Source organism: Gavialis gangeticus, unplaced genomic scaffold (genome assembly GCF_001723915.1).
Source record: "Gavialis gangeticus isolate Ggan-Ray unplaced genomic scaffold, GavGan_comp1, whole genome shotgun sequence".
Taxonomy (NCBI): domain Eukaryota; kingdom Metazoa; phylum Chordata; order Crocodylia; family Gavialidae; genus Gavialis; species Gavialis gangeticus.
Window position 1 is genome coordinate 47,213,920 of NW_017728998.1, and position 16,169 is coordinate 47,230,088.

Genomic DNA, 16,169 nt, shown 5'->3' on the forward strand with positions numbered 1-16,169 from the left:
GGGGGGGCACCATGGCGCCAACAAGCACCATGTTGGAAACCACTGCTGTAGAGGGAGAGTGCTAGGTGTTAGAGAGGGACAGCATGAAGGGAACCTCTCAGAGACCTCTGGTGAGGCAAGAGAAAGAAGGGCCACTGCAGATGATCAAGTGTGTCCAAAAACTCATTGCATTCATGCTGGACAACTTGAGCTTTATTAACAAGGTGCATCAGCTTCTTGCTCCAAAGGGAGCATTCTGCTCTGTACTTGCTTCATCTCTTCTGAAGCTTCTTTTAACCCCACAACTGCTCTTAACATATGCAAATAAATCAGTTTTAAATAGTTTTGCACTCTCTTGTTACTCAGGGCCTATTTTTGTGCTTATCCATGGAGACTAGGTTTGTTTTCGATAGAAACATTAACTCTAGAGGACAGATGAACTCTCAATAGGATGGAACCAGGTCCCTATGGAATCCCAGCTCCAACACAAAGTGGTCCCTGACTGCCTTATCAAAGCATCATTTCAAACAACCCCACTTGCAGAGCAAACAGGGGGTAGCAGAGTCTGGCGAGAGTGACTCCGAGGACAAGGCACCCCCAGCTGCAAACATGCCTTATTTCTCTTCATGGTAGCTTCTCAATGCCCAGCCTCTAAAATATTTATTCCCAAATCTGACTGAATCCTGTAGATTCAGTGAGGTATTCTGCAAGCCCCATTCCATCATCTCTTTCATTCCCTGGTTCTGCTGCTCTCTTTCTCTCAAAGGCCTGCTCTTCACCATTACTGCTCCCACTATATTCAACCTTTCCCACTGGAGTTAGATGCTTTCTCTTCAATAGTTGTATTCTACTCTTCCACTCCAACCTACCAACCCCTTCTTTTAACGCCAGCCCCTACACCTACTTCCAAGTCTACCTAACTTAATCATCCCTAACATGAGCATGAGACATGGGATGTCCCAAAGAAAGTTGAAAGTATTTGCCCTAATAACAACTGAAACACAAGAGGAACCCAGCACAGACAAAACCTACAAAACAACAGAAGGGTGCCTCACCTCGGATGGCATATGCCAGGTAAGAGTTTGAGACTGCTATCAGGTTTCCATAGTAGTATTTCTGCTCCCAGTCGTATCTGGCAACTGGTTGGATTTTTACCTGTGTGGAAGAAAGAAACACATAACCTGGAGAAAAATGAAAAAAGAAGGGCTGAACAAACACCCTTCAGTGGGAAAGAGGCAGCACTGCAGAAACCAAATGGCCATTTCATAAGGAAATTTCAGAGTGAATCCAGAAGAGTGTAGCCTAAATAGAGACTTTTAGAGAGCCCAAAGCAGCCATGCTCCTGAGGCTATGCATTGCAAACAAGAGTTATCATATTTACTCAAATACAGCATGGGGGATGGGGAAGACCTCATCTTATATACGAGTACCAGACTGGGGCAGGCAGCAACTCTGGCTTTGGCCTCAGGCTTGGGGCTGAAGCAACAGCCAAGTTGCCAATAGAGGTGCACCGATACATCAGTCCAATATTGGATAGGCACCAATATAAAGAAAATTTACTATATCAGAAATTGACCATATCAGGCCAATAATTAGGCCAATAAATGGCCTGTGCATGCAAGCAGCCACAGTGCAGCACAGGCGGCGAGGAGCACAGCCCTGCAGCTTGGAGAGCTGCCTCCAGTTGGTAAGTCTGATGAGGTGGAAGGGGAGTGGGGAGGAAAGGTACTGGGGGGACAGATCAAGGACCCTGTGGTGAGGGAGGAATGGGGCTGGACTGGGGCACGGGGTGGGCAAGAGCTGCCCAGCCAGGGCAGGACAGGCGCGGCATGGAGCCGCAGCTCATCCAGGTGGCAAGGGGCAGCTCCCGCCGCTGTGCACCACTCAGCCAGGAGCCACTGGTCCAGTGGCTCATCTGGCAGCTCCTGCCACTCATCTGGGAGGGGAGTGTGCCCCGGATTTATGTGGGGTAGGCTGGGCCCAGGGCTGTGCCAAGCTCATCCTGGTGGGGCAGGGCTGCACCAGGAAGGGACTACAGTAAGTTTGTGGGGGCAGCACCCCCTCCCCCTGTAGCCCCTTCCCAGCACAGCCCCGCCCTGCCCTGCCAGAAAGAGCTTGGTGCAGCCCCGGCCCCAACCAGCCCCACACAGATCTGGGGGCACCCCCTGCCCTGTCCTCTTGGATGAGTGGCACAAGCAGCAGTGGGAGCTGCCAGACGAGCAGGCAAGCGCCAGACAAGCTGCCAGAATAGTGGCGCCTGGCCAAGTGGCACACAGCAGCGAGAGCCACCCTCCCCCTCCCCGCATCCCCCTGCTGAACTGCGACTCTGTGCCATGGCCACCCTGCCGCAGCTGGGCAGCACTTGCCCCAACCCCACACCCTCCCTCACCGCGAAGGCCTTGATCTGATCTCCCCTTCCAGCAAACCAGACTTACCAGCTGGAGGCAGCTGTCCATGATGCCACGGAAAGCATGGGTATTGGAAATCAGATTGCTATCAGTTGAAAAATTAGTTATCCGCATTGGCCACAAAAATCTCTATCAGTGCACCCCTAGTTGCCAGTTGCCCCAAGCCAGAATGACTCACTTGGGAGGGGAGGGGGTATGCAGTTGTGGGGAGCACAGGGGAGACTATGGCAGGGGTGGGGGACCCTGCACCCTGCCTCCCTATTCCTTGCCCCCACTCCATGCCTATGTCTGCCCTTCTCACCCCCTGCTCCCCTCCCCCATCTTACTTTCTGCTGTGGCTCCAGTCCTCCAGTCCCAACCTTGCCTAGCTGGGAGCTACCTCCACTTCTCCCTGGCCCAGCTGGGCTGGGGTTTGGGTCAGGGTCATACATCTGCTGCCCAGAGAACAGAGCTGCAGCAGAAGGTAAGGAAGGGTGGCACACAAGGAAGAAGTGGCAGCCAGGCACAAGCACAAAGGGGCAGAGAGGACACATGATAGGGTGGCAGACACAGGCATGTTGGGGGAGACAAGAGGCAGGGGAGCAGGGGCAAGGGTCTACTCCTTGCCCCCTCCCCCACCACTACTTTCCACAGCAGTAGCGTGCGGGGGGATGAATTTAAGATGAATGTCTATTAATTAGATTCCAAGTCCCAGAATACTAGAAGTAGGGGGGATACCTACTGAAATTAGTAAGTGACATGTTTAATACTAATAATAGAAAATACCTAAAGCGATGTGTAGTTAACTTGTGGAATTAACTGCCACAGGTGGTGGTGGGTATTAATGAGTATTGAACAGAATGGTTGGCGGTGTCTTCTCTGGCATCTCTAACCCAACACATGGTAGACACTAGGGAAGGTTTTGAAAAGGAGATGCATCATTCTAGAGATATCTGATTCAGTGCTCTCCTCCAGCATCCACTTCTGCCACTCATGAATGGAGACAAAATACTGGGCTAGATAGACCATTGGTCTGACTCACTGTGGAACTTCTGATGTTCTTATATTTATAATTGTCCATGTATTGAATCTAAATATTGGGGGGTCCTCTTAAATTCAATGTAATCTTAGATTCAGGTAAAAAAGGTACTATCAGGTACTGCTGAATAATACTACTGGCTCATCTACCATGGGACAATGCTAACAAAGAAACTGAAGGGAAGTCTAGGACTCCAGCAACAGTCAATGGAAAGGGTATTTGAGATAAAAGTGCCTATTTGGTCTATGGCATGAGGCAACTGACCTACATTTAAATACTGCCAGTAGGGAATCTGGGAGCAATTGAGACGGAGGCCTGGCCTAATGTACTAAAGGTTGTCCCTGTGGTAGATGCAGAGAAAGGAACTGAAAAGTACTATGAATATCAAAATAGCAAAGTACCATGCTTTCCATCTGTGGCTGCCCAGCAGACCACGCTGCCAAACAGGGGTAAAATAGTGATCCACACTTTTATGGCCATCAACCTCTACAATTAATACTAAAAATAAATCTCCAACTCCTATTTAGGAATGTAGCCACAAGCTCTGGAAAAATTCCAATTGGGTCAAAATATAACAACTCATCTGCAGAGTGATTTAAGTTGAACACATCTGGCGCTCTGTTCCCTGTTCAGCATAGAAGCTACTTAACAGCACTGTGCTGTTGCTTTACCTATAGCAGGTTAGGGTGTTATGTGTTGTCTTGTGTCAGGGTTGATAGCATAATTTTGCTAAGTAGCTAGACAATGGATTTGTATATGATGATTTAGATTGGGATGATCCAGCCTCAGGCAAGGGGCTGGACTAGATGACCTCTCAAGGTCCTTTCCAGCCCTACTTCTGCATAACTATGCTGCTAACCAGAGCCCTCAGTGGACCTGGTCAGACCTACAGCTTAGGTCACTTCTCCCTTCACGGCCATGACCTCCCTTTGGAGCAAGGAAACCACTGACTAACACGAAGCACAGGGAAGGGAATTTTCACAGAAGCTGCACCTAGACCAGTGGTTTTCAACTTTTTTTCATTTGCAGACCCTTAAAAACTTTTGCATGGGGGCATGAACCCCTTTGTAAATTTTGAATAGAGGTGCAGACCCCTTTGAATTGTAAGTATGGGTAGTCATATACTTTTAATTGATTACAGTCATCTTTTGCAGATCACTTAGATATAGTCTGAGGACCCCTAGGGGTTAAAAACCACTGTCCTAGACCATGGAGCTCACTGCTGCAAAAAAATTAGTTACATGCCCAAAATCCATCTCTGATTCACCTTTCTCTCAATAGGTTCCTCAAACACTCCCCCTCCCCCATAATTAAGGAAGATGTTACCCTTTGACAAACTGGGAAGGAAGCAGTTATTTTCATTTTTAAAACCTTAAGAGGTACTTGGGTGTTACAGTGAAGGGCTTAGACCTGTGGTTCTCAAACTTTTTAGACTCAAGCAAAACCTTCGCAAAATGCCAGCTCTCAGCTTTCGCTGAGACTTTATGACTACAGAAAAACAACAGAGCAATTCTCTGGTTTCAGAGAACTCAAAAGATTACATGTCCAAATATTTTTGACACAATGGATTCCTATTTGAAATCTCTGGTTTATCTTGTGAATCATGTGCAAGTCTTTGCATACCCAACAGCGCTAATGTTGCACGGCATCCCTAAAAGCAGTGGTGGGCACTTATTTTGACTGGAGGGCCGCTTAATGAGTTTTAGTGTCCTCTTGCAGGCCAATTCTCTTCCCTTCCTCCACTCTCCCCTGCCCTAGAGCTGTAGTACACCCTGATCCCCTCTCTCTCACCCTCTGTCTCTCCCCACACCTGCCCAGAGCTGCAGCATGCCCTGATCCCCATTCCCAACTTGGAACCTGCCGGCTGTGTCTACTGAGTACACCACCACCTGCCTGGCATAACATAAGCAGCCCCAGGTGGGCACAGGCAACAGCTGTGGAGGTGAAGATTGGGGGTGTCCACCGAGGTCCACAAGTGATGCTGCTGTGGTGGAAGTGATGCTGCTGTGGTGGAAACAGTCTTGCCTACCCACCTGGTACAGTGGAAATAGTCTAGCCCACTTGTCTGCACATGGTGGTTGGAGCCACCGGTGGGTGGACCAGATCCTGTAAATTGGTGGCTGTTGTCCCACGGGCCAGATCAATCAGTTGGTGATCCAGATCTGGCCCATGGACTGTATTGTGTCCACCCCTGGCTAACAGGATCTCACAGCACCCTAGTCAAGAATCACTGGCTTAGATTGACCAGACAGAGGCACACTTCCCCTTTACCTTGTTGCTCCCTCTGGCCTTACTGGTGATGCTAGAATCACTACTGGCTACTATCTCCACATCTTTCGCTGATATCACGAGGCAGGTAGAGCCATCATCTCCAGAAAGGCAGCTTTGAAGAAAAATAAAGAGTTAAAGTCACACATCAGCCTTCTTGAGTGAAGAGAGTGACACTGCACAAGTGTCATGGGAAACAGATTTAAACTGCAACTCAGTGATACTTGTGTTACTCTTCTATGTCCAAATTCAACATTAGTATACCACGCAGAAAGGTCTAGTTTCTTCAGCTTAAAATCTCTCAAAGGTTTCTCACGCCCAAGTTATCCACCCTTCTGCCTTCAAGTTGTAAGATTCCTCACAGTTGTTCTGGGCCACAGTCCAAATACCACCAAAAAAATGCAGCTGGTCTAAGACCAAACATATGCTGTCACTGGAATAAGTGAAACTCGCTGTTAAGCACTTCCCCCAGTAGCACCTCTCAGGAACATGCTAAACAAGTGATCTTCAGAGAAGCCAAATTGCAGGCATCTTCATACGACTAGCTTAATGCAGAGAAGAGCAGTCACGCAAAGACAAAGAGGATTGGACTGAATAGATCAGTGCTCTAATCCTATACAGTAATACCTGGGTTGCTATGTCATCACTCATGCCTTGTGATAGAAAGTAAGTAAAAACGTTACCTGCAGTGTCACCGCCAAACCTTTGTATAGTGTCAAAGGCACACCTAATTATGTATACCACTCAGCAGGGTAGTAACTTACCTTGGGATCAGTTCTTCTGCTAGGTGCTACCTGAAGACGAACTGCCTACGGAATGTATAGGGCATGTCTACACTCCATAGCATGGTGCAAGAGAAATCAGACCTAACCAAAGACCTGAAAGCAGTCCAGTTATAACGGCACAGAGCTCCATGCATGTTCATTTTCCCACTTGAGAAATGAGCACATGTGAAGCTCTACACTATCTCAGCTAGACTGCTTCCTATGACCAGGCTAAATCAGGCATCTCTACATTGCTCTATAACATGCAGCACAAACATTACTTGAAGTGACAGAAGTATGGGGATAGGTGAACTGCAGTGTACACAAGTTTCCATATACAGCTCTACCAACGCATATGAATTGCAGTACCTGCTGCTATACGCATCCTTAGCTCTGCTGATTTTTTTTTTCAAATCTCAATTTGCAGAATATCTTTTTTTTTTTTTTTAATTTCAGAGCTGCTTCCCCCTCTCTTACACAGTTCCACCAAGGCTCCTTAATCCTTGAACAGCAGAGATGCTGCACATCGGACCTAGGGCTCTTTACAGTCATATCTGCCTCAGAGATATTCCTCACAATCCAATATAAATGTAGGCACTGGCCTTTCGAAGTGAAAAATATTTTTGCTGAATTGCTGTAAAATTCAAACTGTACTTTCACAGCTTCTCATTATATCAGTCTCACCAGAACCAAGATTTGACAGAGCTTCCCACTTGTTCTCAGGCATCCCTGCAAAATGCTGTTAGCTAAAGCTATATTATCTTTAGGCTGTTATGTTAAGCATGGTATATGTTTGGGTATCTATTTAACTCAGACATGTATAAAGATGTTGTTTATTGCACTATACTAAATCATGATATGAAATCTTCCAATAGTCAAACACATTGTTTTCAAAATATTTGTTATAATTGGGTTTTTTTCTTTTGTACCAGACAAGCATGATGAATCTTGCACTTTTATGCTTCCGCTAGCAAAATGCCCATCAAGAATGATGGGGTGTGGGGATGGCAGGGACAGAGGACTGTGTCCAGCTCCCTCCCCGCTTAACCCTGCCTCGGGTCATGGCCGCTCCCTACTTTCCCCTCTGCCACTTTGGGCCAGGGCTGAGGCCATTGTCCTCCTCCCCCCTCAACGCTTCAGGCCAGGGCCAGAGCCTGGGCCACTCTGCCCTCCCCCCTGGCTGCTTTGGGCTGGAGCTGCTCCTCACCTCCCCCCTGCTGCTCCAGGCCAGGGCCAGGGCCGCCAAGGCCCAGAGCGGTGGTGGCTGCGGTGGGGTGCAGCCACCAGTCAAACTCCCCCCCTCTTCCCGCTCTCCCCACACCCTGCCTTCCTCCGCAGGCTGTTGTTGGAAGGGGGAGTGCCCCAGCCCCTGGCTCCAAGGCACAGGCGGGGAGGGGGCGAGGCCAGCATCACCGGCCTCACTCCCCCCCCTCCCCCCGATGTGCGCCCTGTCATGGCAGCGCTACACTCCCTGTCATCCCCCTCTGCCTCCAAGGAGCAGAGCAGCAGGGGGCAAAGCCAGCAGAGCTGGCCTGGCCCCCCCCTGCTCTGGCCCCTCAGTCTCCGCTGTCTCCACGGTGCTCCACCATGTGCCGAGGCAACCAATCAGAGTATGAATAAAGCGTTATGGACAGACAGACTAAGGCTTTTATAATATTAGAATTTTTAAGAACTGCCATATATCCTTAAGAAAGTGTATGCATGAGGCTTCGGGATTCTTACTGGTTGAGGTAAAAGCAAATGGAGGTTTGCTGAATTCTATAGTTATATGTGGATTAAAACTGGAGGTGCATTAACCAAAATGCTGAGCTTGCTCCATTTTAGTTTCTGCAGCAGTACCACAGGCTAAGGATTGCTAACAGCCTTCACAGGCTTAATCAATAAACTAATTGAGCTGTATCAGACTGGTCTTCTGGGCATTTCCACATATTAGAAATGACTAATGGTGAACAACTTACATGACTTGCTTCTCCTGCAGGGTTCCCAGAGGAACACTGCGGTGCATTGGCTTAGCCAATGAAGCTCCATCTCCAGCTGTGATGGGGTCTGGCACCAGCAGCCCGTTCAGGTCCCCATTGTATGAATTGGATGGTCGCTGATTTTCATTCACTGAACCTAAAGACAAACATAAACAGCATGCACAAGAGTCAGCCTTAGAAGTGATGCAGTACAGTGCAAAATACCTTTTACCTGGATGATCTCCTTAGGTTTCACCACCTTATTGGGAATATGCTGACCTGTCCAGGTGAGGTAGGAGAAAATGAACCCACAGTAACAAGCATCTCTGTGGGTAGGTGTGGAGCTATAGCTTTTCCTCCATCAGACTAACTCTTCTCAGGAAAGAAACAAAGAGAAGGCAACAGACATGAACAGGAAATCCCTATTTAAGAATTGAACAACCCAAATTAGTGGCATCACCACCTGACCTGCAGGCCAGGACTAGGCAGCCTGAGCCACTCATCCAGCTTCAGAACAAAACACTTTTCAGACACTGAGCTTTTTAGTCCTTATGGCCAAAGAAGAAACCTTCTAAAAGGGAGGCAGCTAACTCTGGGGGTGGCAAATTCTTCAAGTCTGCAGACAGTCTGAAACAGCACATATGAACGAACCTATCCAAAATCAGCTGCCCAAGTTTGATTCCTACTTACACAACCAAATTCTGAAAATCTGGGTTGCAAGTACACTGCTGTGGATCTAGTACTGTACGTGAATGCAGTTACTGTGGCTGTGTGCATGTACATTAACTAGTAAGCACACAGAATCATTGGGTTAGAAAGGATTCTCGAGGGTCATCTGGTCCAATTTACTAAACATATGCAGGAACACTATGTCTGAAGTAATATATACACACCTGGTGTACCAGAGCAAAGGTTTCATAGTAGGTAGGGTCAGAAGAGACCTGAGCAGATCATCAAGTCTGACCCCCTGCCATGCCAGGAAAGAGTACTGGGGTCAAACAACCCCGGCGAGGTGTTCATCCAGCCTCCTCTTAAAGACCCCCAGGGTAGGAGCCAGCACCACTTCTCTTGGAAGATGGTTCCAGATCCTAGCCGCCCTGACCATGAAGTAGCGCCTCCTGATGTCTAACCTGAATCTACCCTCTGCCAGCTTGCGACTGCTATTTCTAGTCACTCCTGGTAGTGCTCGGGGGAACACGGACTCCCCCAATGCCTGCCGGTCTCCTCTGACTAGTTTGTAAACGGCCACTAGATTCCCACCCACCCCCTTGTGGAGGCTGAACAGGTTCCTCTCCTCGTAGGGCCTGCCCTGCTGCCCCCTGATCATGCAAGTGGCCCTCCTCTGGACCCTCTCCATGTTGTCCACATCCCTCCTGAAGTGCAGCGCCCAGAACTGGACGCAGTACTCCAGCTGCGGCCTGACCAGGTGGCAATGGGCCTGCCAGAGTTCTCCATTATTTTTTTGTGTTCACTAGCCATAAGGATTGTACTGCACCTGCAATGGTGCAAGCTTCTCAATAACATGACTGGCATCTGTGTTTCAACCATGGATATATATTCTATCCCCTACTCTGGAATCCTGTTCCTGGGATTCTTGCCCTTCAAATCATTGAACCCCATTCACCCGCTGGAACTTAATTACCATGTCTGCTAGCAGCTTTCCAAAGGAGATTGATGTTAAAAGGTATCAGAGACATTTCCATGCCGAAGACAATGGATCTCAAACAGAAACGAGAACCAAAACTCACTGCACTCAAGCAGCACTTTACATAACAGGAAATCACATCTCTCAGCACAATTTCTTTACTATGGTTGTGAAATTTTCATCAGTCCAGAAAACTGAAACTTGATTTCTTGTTGCCCTAGAAACAACTGCTTGCAAGGTCTTGTGAAATGGCTGCGATTGTGACCAGAAGGTTAATGCGCCTATGCTATTGGCAAGTTCAAGAAACCCAAATATAACTCTGCCTGCAAAAAAACAAAACAGAACAAATCCTCTGAAAGCCAGACAAGGTTTCAGGTACAAAACAGGATAGTTAATTGCTTTAAGTCAGCAGGGAATGCAGCTAAAGCTGCTATCAGCAGCAGTAACTGCTATTACTCATTCTCTAGAAGATTTATGATTCCTTTTAAGAAAAGGAGCTAAATCAGTTAACATGCCTATTTAGCATGCAAGGAGAGAACCAGGATATCCCAATTAAGATGCTACCTAGGCACGTCACTAGCAGGCCAAAGCCTGAAGCTAATGAACAGACAGCAACTGCACTCATCCACTAGGAAGAGACTACCAGTCACCAAAGGCAAAACCCATTATTGTGGGATGAGCACTGAACCCATTACTATAGGATAAGGACAGTTTCCATTGCACTGATCCTGAACCATGTGCTTCCCCAACAGCAGCATGAAAGCGAAGCAATTCTGGCTGGTTTTATTCATCTGAAAATGGGTGGCTCCATCAGAAGACTATCCTGTGCAGCACAGGCTTGACCTTCTGCTGTAGCAAGAAATGCCTTGAAAGAGAAAAGTTCTTGCTCCCTCAGCCCCCAGTGAATGTGCTTCTGTTGACCCCTACAGATCAAAGATGCAACTCTCATGGAAAGGGGAAATAAAAATCAATATGCATAGATGGGGGCCAGGGCTGGTTGGCTTACGGACCGCATGGCAATGCTCCCCCGAGCACTGCCAGGAGTGACCAGGAATAACAGTCACAAGCTGGCAGAGGGTAGATTTAGGCTAGACATCAGGAGGTGCTACTTCACAGTCAGGGCGGCTAGGATCCGGAACCAACTTCCAAGAGAAGTGGTGCTGGCTCCTACCCTGGGGGTCTTTAAGAGGAGGCTGGATGTACACCTTGCTGGGGTCATTTGACCCCAGTACTCTGTCCTGCCATGGCAGGGGGTCGGACTAGATGATCTACTCAGGTCCCTTCCAACCCTACAAACTATGAAACCTGACACTGAGTTCCTCACTCCACCCTAGTGGGAGCTGAACACATTGCAGCAGCAGCAATCAGGCCAAGCATCCACATGAAGAAAAAGGACAGCCACTCTGGCAAATGAACAGCAATGTTTTTTGCACTAATACTTGCCTTCCAAAGGCTTCAGGAAGAGAGTCTGATACCGCCACATTTCCTCCTTCCTGCAGAGGACCTGAGGACCCTGTGGGTCATAGCACAGCCTCTTGTAGGATGCTTTCTACTCTCCCATCAAGTAATAAAGTAATGCTGGCTTGTACAATGTAGAGCTTTACACTAAGTCAGTGACACACATGGAGTTGGCCTGATGCCTGTTGCCAAATAATGTTTGAATAAGAAATTAAAGGGATTTGGCCACATATGAAGCAGAAGGTCTCCTAGCTAACTTGCTGGCTTCTGCAGCATAGCATGCCCACAGTAATCAGCAGTGGTCACACAGCTGCCAAAAGACTCCTAGCTTGATCATGTTCAATGCCAAGATGGAGCAAGAGAAAACATTAACACTTCTCACCTGGGGCATGATACCAGAGAAAAGGCACCAGCTGCTCAACCCCCACCTGAGCTGAAAGAAACCTGCTTTAAAAACCTGTATCAAGACAGAATTTGTGGAAGGAGGAGCATTTGACTGACAGAGCAAGGGGAGTCCCTTTATAAAGCAAGGGATTCTTTTCATTCTGCATTTGCACACCACCTAGAACAGTGCAGTTCAACATATGACTGCGGGAGCTCTGAGACACTACAATCATAATAAAGGACATGTACAGTCCTAAAACAATTTTAGGAAGTCAGAGGTTTCTTACTGGAAGGGGCATGTAAGGCAGTACCTGCACTGTGCATGGGAGACTTACGTTTGTAACTGGTATATCGGTGAAACCCAAAGAGTAAGAGACTTAAGGACTGGAAACGATCTTTGAGAGCACTAACATCCTTTACTGAGAACTGGCTTACCCCCACACATACAAGTCTCAGCCTGCTCTGGGAGCTGCTTTTGTTTCAGTAGTATCTATGAGTAGTATCTCTGAAGCAGCAATGCTTCCCCTTCTGGCTTCCCCAAATTCACCTCCCTATTCAAGGACTTCAGAGGCATTCTTCACCCTAAACCAGTGGTCTCCAAAGTGGGGCACGCAAGATGATCCACTGGGGTGCGGGAAGAAAATATTAGAACTTCTATTTAGATGTATATTTATATAAATATACATATATTGGGGGTGCGTGCTCAAAAATTTTTTACAGATAGGGGCGCGCAAATATAACTACACATATCTTGGGGGTACATGGTCAAGTTTTTTTTTACTTGATAGGGGTGCGCAATCAAAAAAAGTTTGGAGACCACTGCCCTAAACAACAGCTTTTCATCTTACTCTGCTTTGCCTGGGGTCTTTCAACTCCCTTTTAACTCTGCTACACAAGCAATACCCTCCAGCTCCAAGATCAACTATAGGTGACTTGATCCCATCATTTTACTCCACTTACAAAGACATTAACGTCAGCCCCAGCAGAGTCCCACTAACCATGATCCATCAGTTACTTACTAGTAAGTGCTTCCTGAACTGCTGTTGATCATAACTTCCTACTATTAATCTGCAAGCCAGTTCTGTCTCTCTACCCTAGGTTGGTCTCTTCTGGCTTTTTGAAGACTGTATCCCCCACCACAGTCTCTTGGAACATGACAATCATGTAAGGTCCCTTCCAGCCCCTAACATCTATGAATCTATGAAAGTGCAAGGAACACCACTTGTTTTTGTGTGCTGTAAGCCTGTGCTACCTAGTGCTCATTAGGCTAATTAGAGACAGACAGGTAACAAGACTGTTCAAAACAAATCTTAAGAGGCCATGTACCTTTTTAGAGCTACTCCTTGAAAACAAGGCAAGTGTGAGAAAGCAGTATGAAGTTGGATCCAGCAACCACATTAACGTGATTATAAGGGGAAGATTACCTCCTCCCTTCCTCTTCTGGGAGTTAGAGAATACCTTAAAGAAGCAGATTCTGGTTCTATTACCAGTTTCTTAACATCCAGTTGACACATGCAGGGTTTCCCTAACAAAACCATTACTTGGCAGATGGCAAATTTCTTCCATCCAACTCCAGGGTAAGGCAACTAGCATCTACTTGTAGAAACGTTTTGGAGAAGACAGGCCAGAGATGTAAACAGATATAAGATGGAAATAAGTAGAGATGTCTGTGAACACAGAGAGAAAATAAGACCTAGAGAGGAGGAATAATAATTAGGATGGAAGACAGATGAGAAAGACAGAAGAACCACAGTCCTAAGCCAGTTTCTTGGCTCCCACCAGAAGTTTCTTCATACTTTAGGAAACAGCCGGGCCACCTGAAACAAGAGAAGCAGTTTTAGATAACCTTTGGAACGTACCTTCCTTTCAAAATCCAGGCCCCTCTCTCTAGGCCCTTGATGGAGCAGATACTTGCCACTACAGTGATAGCAGAATCAACCTGGTTTCAGTGTAAGAGGCAGAGTCAGTTCTGCAGTTATAAACTTGTTGCAACAGAGAGAGGGATTCTAAAAAAATGGCACTATAACCCTGGGCCTACTTAAGAAACCAAAGATAAAAAGAAGAAATTTAAAATAATCAAAAAAAGCTGAGATGAATTCACTCTAAACTAACCACAAAGAATGGTTTCAATGTGTTACAAAACACTTTTGTGGGTAAATAAATAAATACATTCACTCAACACATGATTGACCAGTGGGATCACTCAGCAGGCAATGCAGATGATTGTTCCTGCTTTGGGAGAAAACAGAAAGAGAGATTTGAGACAGGGATCAGATTTCTTCAGATAAGCAGGACTAAAGAGGGTACAGTGAACCATCCATCATGGGAACAGAGGGACAATTCCAGAGAGACTAAGTGGCCCATCCAGACAATCCAGTAAAGAGCCTGAAAACAGAATGGGGATTATGAACCAGGGGCATCTGAGCTACTGAAGCAGCACTCGCTTACAGCTACTGTACCTTACAGAAAACAACTTATAAAGAGGTAAGTGAAAGGGAATCAGAGGGCATCACATTCCCCATTCCAGAATACAAGGGGTTAATTCTAATGAAGGCTCTATTTCAGACTATCTTTGGGCTAACAATCCAATCACATTATCAGACTGGTAAGAAAAGAAACTCCCCTGCAAACTCTCAAAGGTGAAGACAAAAATGAGAACCAGGAAATTCTCTGTTAGCCAATCTTAATTCGGTCCTCATATTTCCTGCTCACCTTTTGTGTATGGACCAGGTAGCGTAACCTGCTCTCCATGGCTACATCAAAGGGGTGAAGATTCAGCCCATGAGACTAAAGAGGAAAGCAAAGTTGCCAGGGCTGCTACTGCCCATGTATATAGATTAAACAGCAAATGCTCACATCAGGGTAGTGGAATAAGAAGAGTCTTGGCCCAGATCAGGAAGACAAATAGTTTCCAAATAGGTAGACAGACTAAAGCTTGAGTATGGTTCAAGAACAACTACAATGGAGATAACTACACAACAAAATGGAAGTGTTATAAATGGCCTGCAAACTGGACAATGCTGGGTACCTCTACATGTGCAGTAATATGCTATTGCTACTGTGCATTAAGTTTAGTACCTGAAATATGAGATACTAACTAAATGCACAGTAACCTTTGTTACTGCACAGTAGCACCAGTGCATAGTCTTTTCATGATGCTTAATACGCAGTAGACTAATACTACTGCACATTAGCACAGCTTTTGCCACGAAGTGCTAATGTGCAGTAGAATTAGTCCACTGCGGATTATCTTGTGTAGATGTGCCCACTGCATATGGAGTTAGAAACTTCTAAGGCAGTTGGGTGAGTCACACGAGGGCCCTGTCAAGTAGCAAAGCGTCAGAAATGTAAGAGGTACTATTAAACCAAGGTAGACCTTGCCACTTACAAAGCCAGAGAAAGTTTATAGAGAGCTGCTGAGAGTAAGATGAACCAACGGTTTAATACTCTTCTTTCACTGCTTATTTTAACTTTCAAACTGAGCTAATAAATCCAAGGACGCTTGAAGTATAGAGAACAAACAGTACCTGCAGCTCAGCATTTCAAAACTTTTTGCCCCATCTCTCCCCCCCCACCCCCAACAGTCCTCCAAGATCCAGGCTGGCAGCCTGCGAGGGGGTCTTCTATAATTTGATTTGATTGAAAGTAAGTCACTTGTCATGTAAACACACATTGACCAAACCTGCCATGGGACCTGGCCAGGGAGGTTTTCTGCCACGTGCAGCAGGATGGTCGGACACACAACATGTTCCCCATGGAGGCCCGTGCTGGCACGCTGACACCCAGGGATGAAATGCTGCAAGCTGGGCAGGGGCCTTGGAGGGCTAAGCCTCTGAAACAGGGCAACAGGGAGCCTCCTGGAGGCTGCGTTTTGGCTACATCAATAATGGGGCAGCGTAAGTCAAAAATGCCAAGTGTTCCCGAACCTGCATGACTGGGTCCAGTGAAGGGAATCAGACCTGCTGCCCAGGTTAGCTGCTCTGAGCCAGCAACTGTTTGGGCATGGCCTAGTTGCAGGACCGGCCTGGGAGTCGAGGCTGCCGACCCGGGCCGGACCACAATTCACAGAGGGAGCCGCATCCTTCCGGGGAACACGTTCTAGCTGCTGGACCCGGGGGAGCCCCTCCCCAGTCCTCCTCCCAGGGCGGCAGGGAAGGACCTCTACAGGCTCCTGCCTCCCCAGCAAGGGGACGAGCAGCCTTCGGGTCGCAGGGCCGCCACAGGCGGGGCGCAGGGAGCGAGCAGTCCTGCGGGGCGCAGGGAGGCCCCAGCGCCGGCCCCAGCCCG

At 47.3% G+C, this 16,169-nt stretch overlaps 1 protein-coding gene across 2 annotated transcripts in view; it reads right to left on the minus strand.

The window, feature by feature from the left end:
- Positions 1-16,169, minus strand: part of EDC4 (enhancer of mRNA decapping 4) — a 79,557-nt gene that overhangs the window by 58,189 nt on the left and 5,199 nt on the right. For both annotated transcript variants that reach the window (XM_019505868.1, XM_019505867.1), the window contains exons 2-4: positions 8,396-8,552; positions 5,677-5,788; positions 1,035-1,134 (exon numbers count right to left, since the gene is read on the minus strand). In XM_019505868.1, coding sequence (XP_019361413.1) covers positions 1,035-1,134; positions 5,677-5,788; positions 8,396-8,552 — 369 coding nt within the window. The remainder of the gene's footprint in view (positions 1-1,034; positions 1,135-5,676; positions 5,789-8,395; positions 8,553-16,169) is intronic.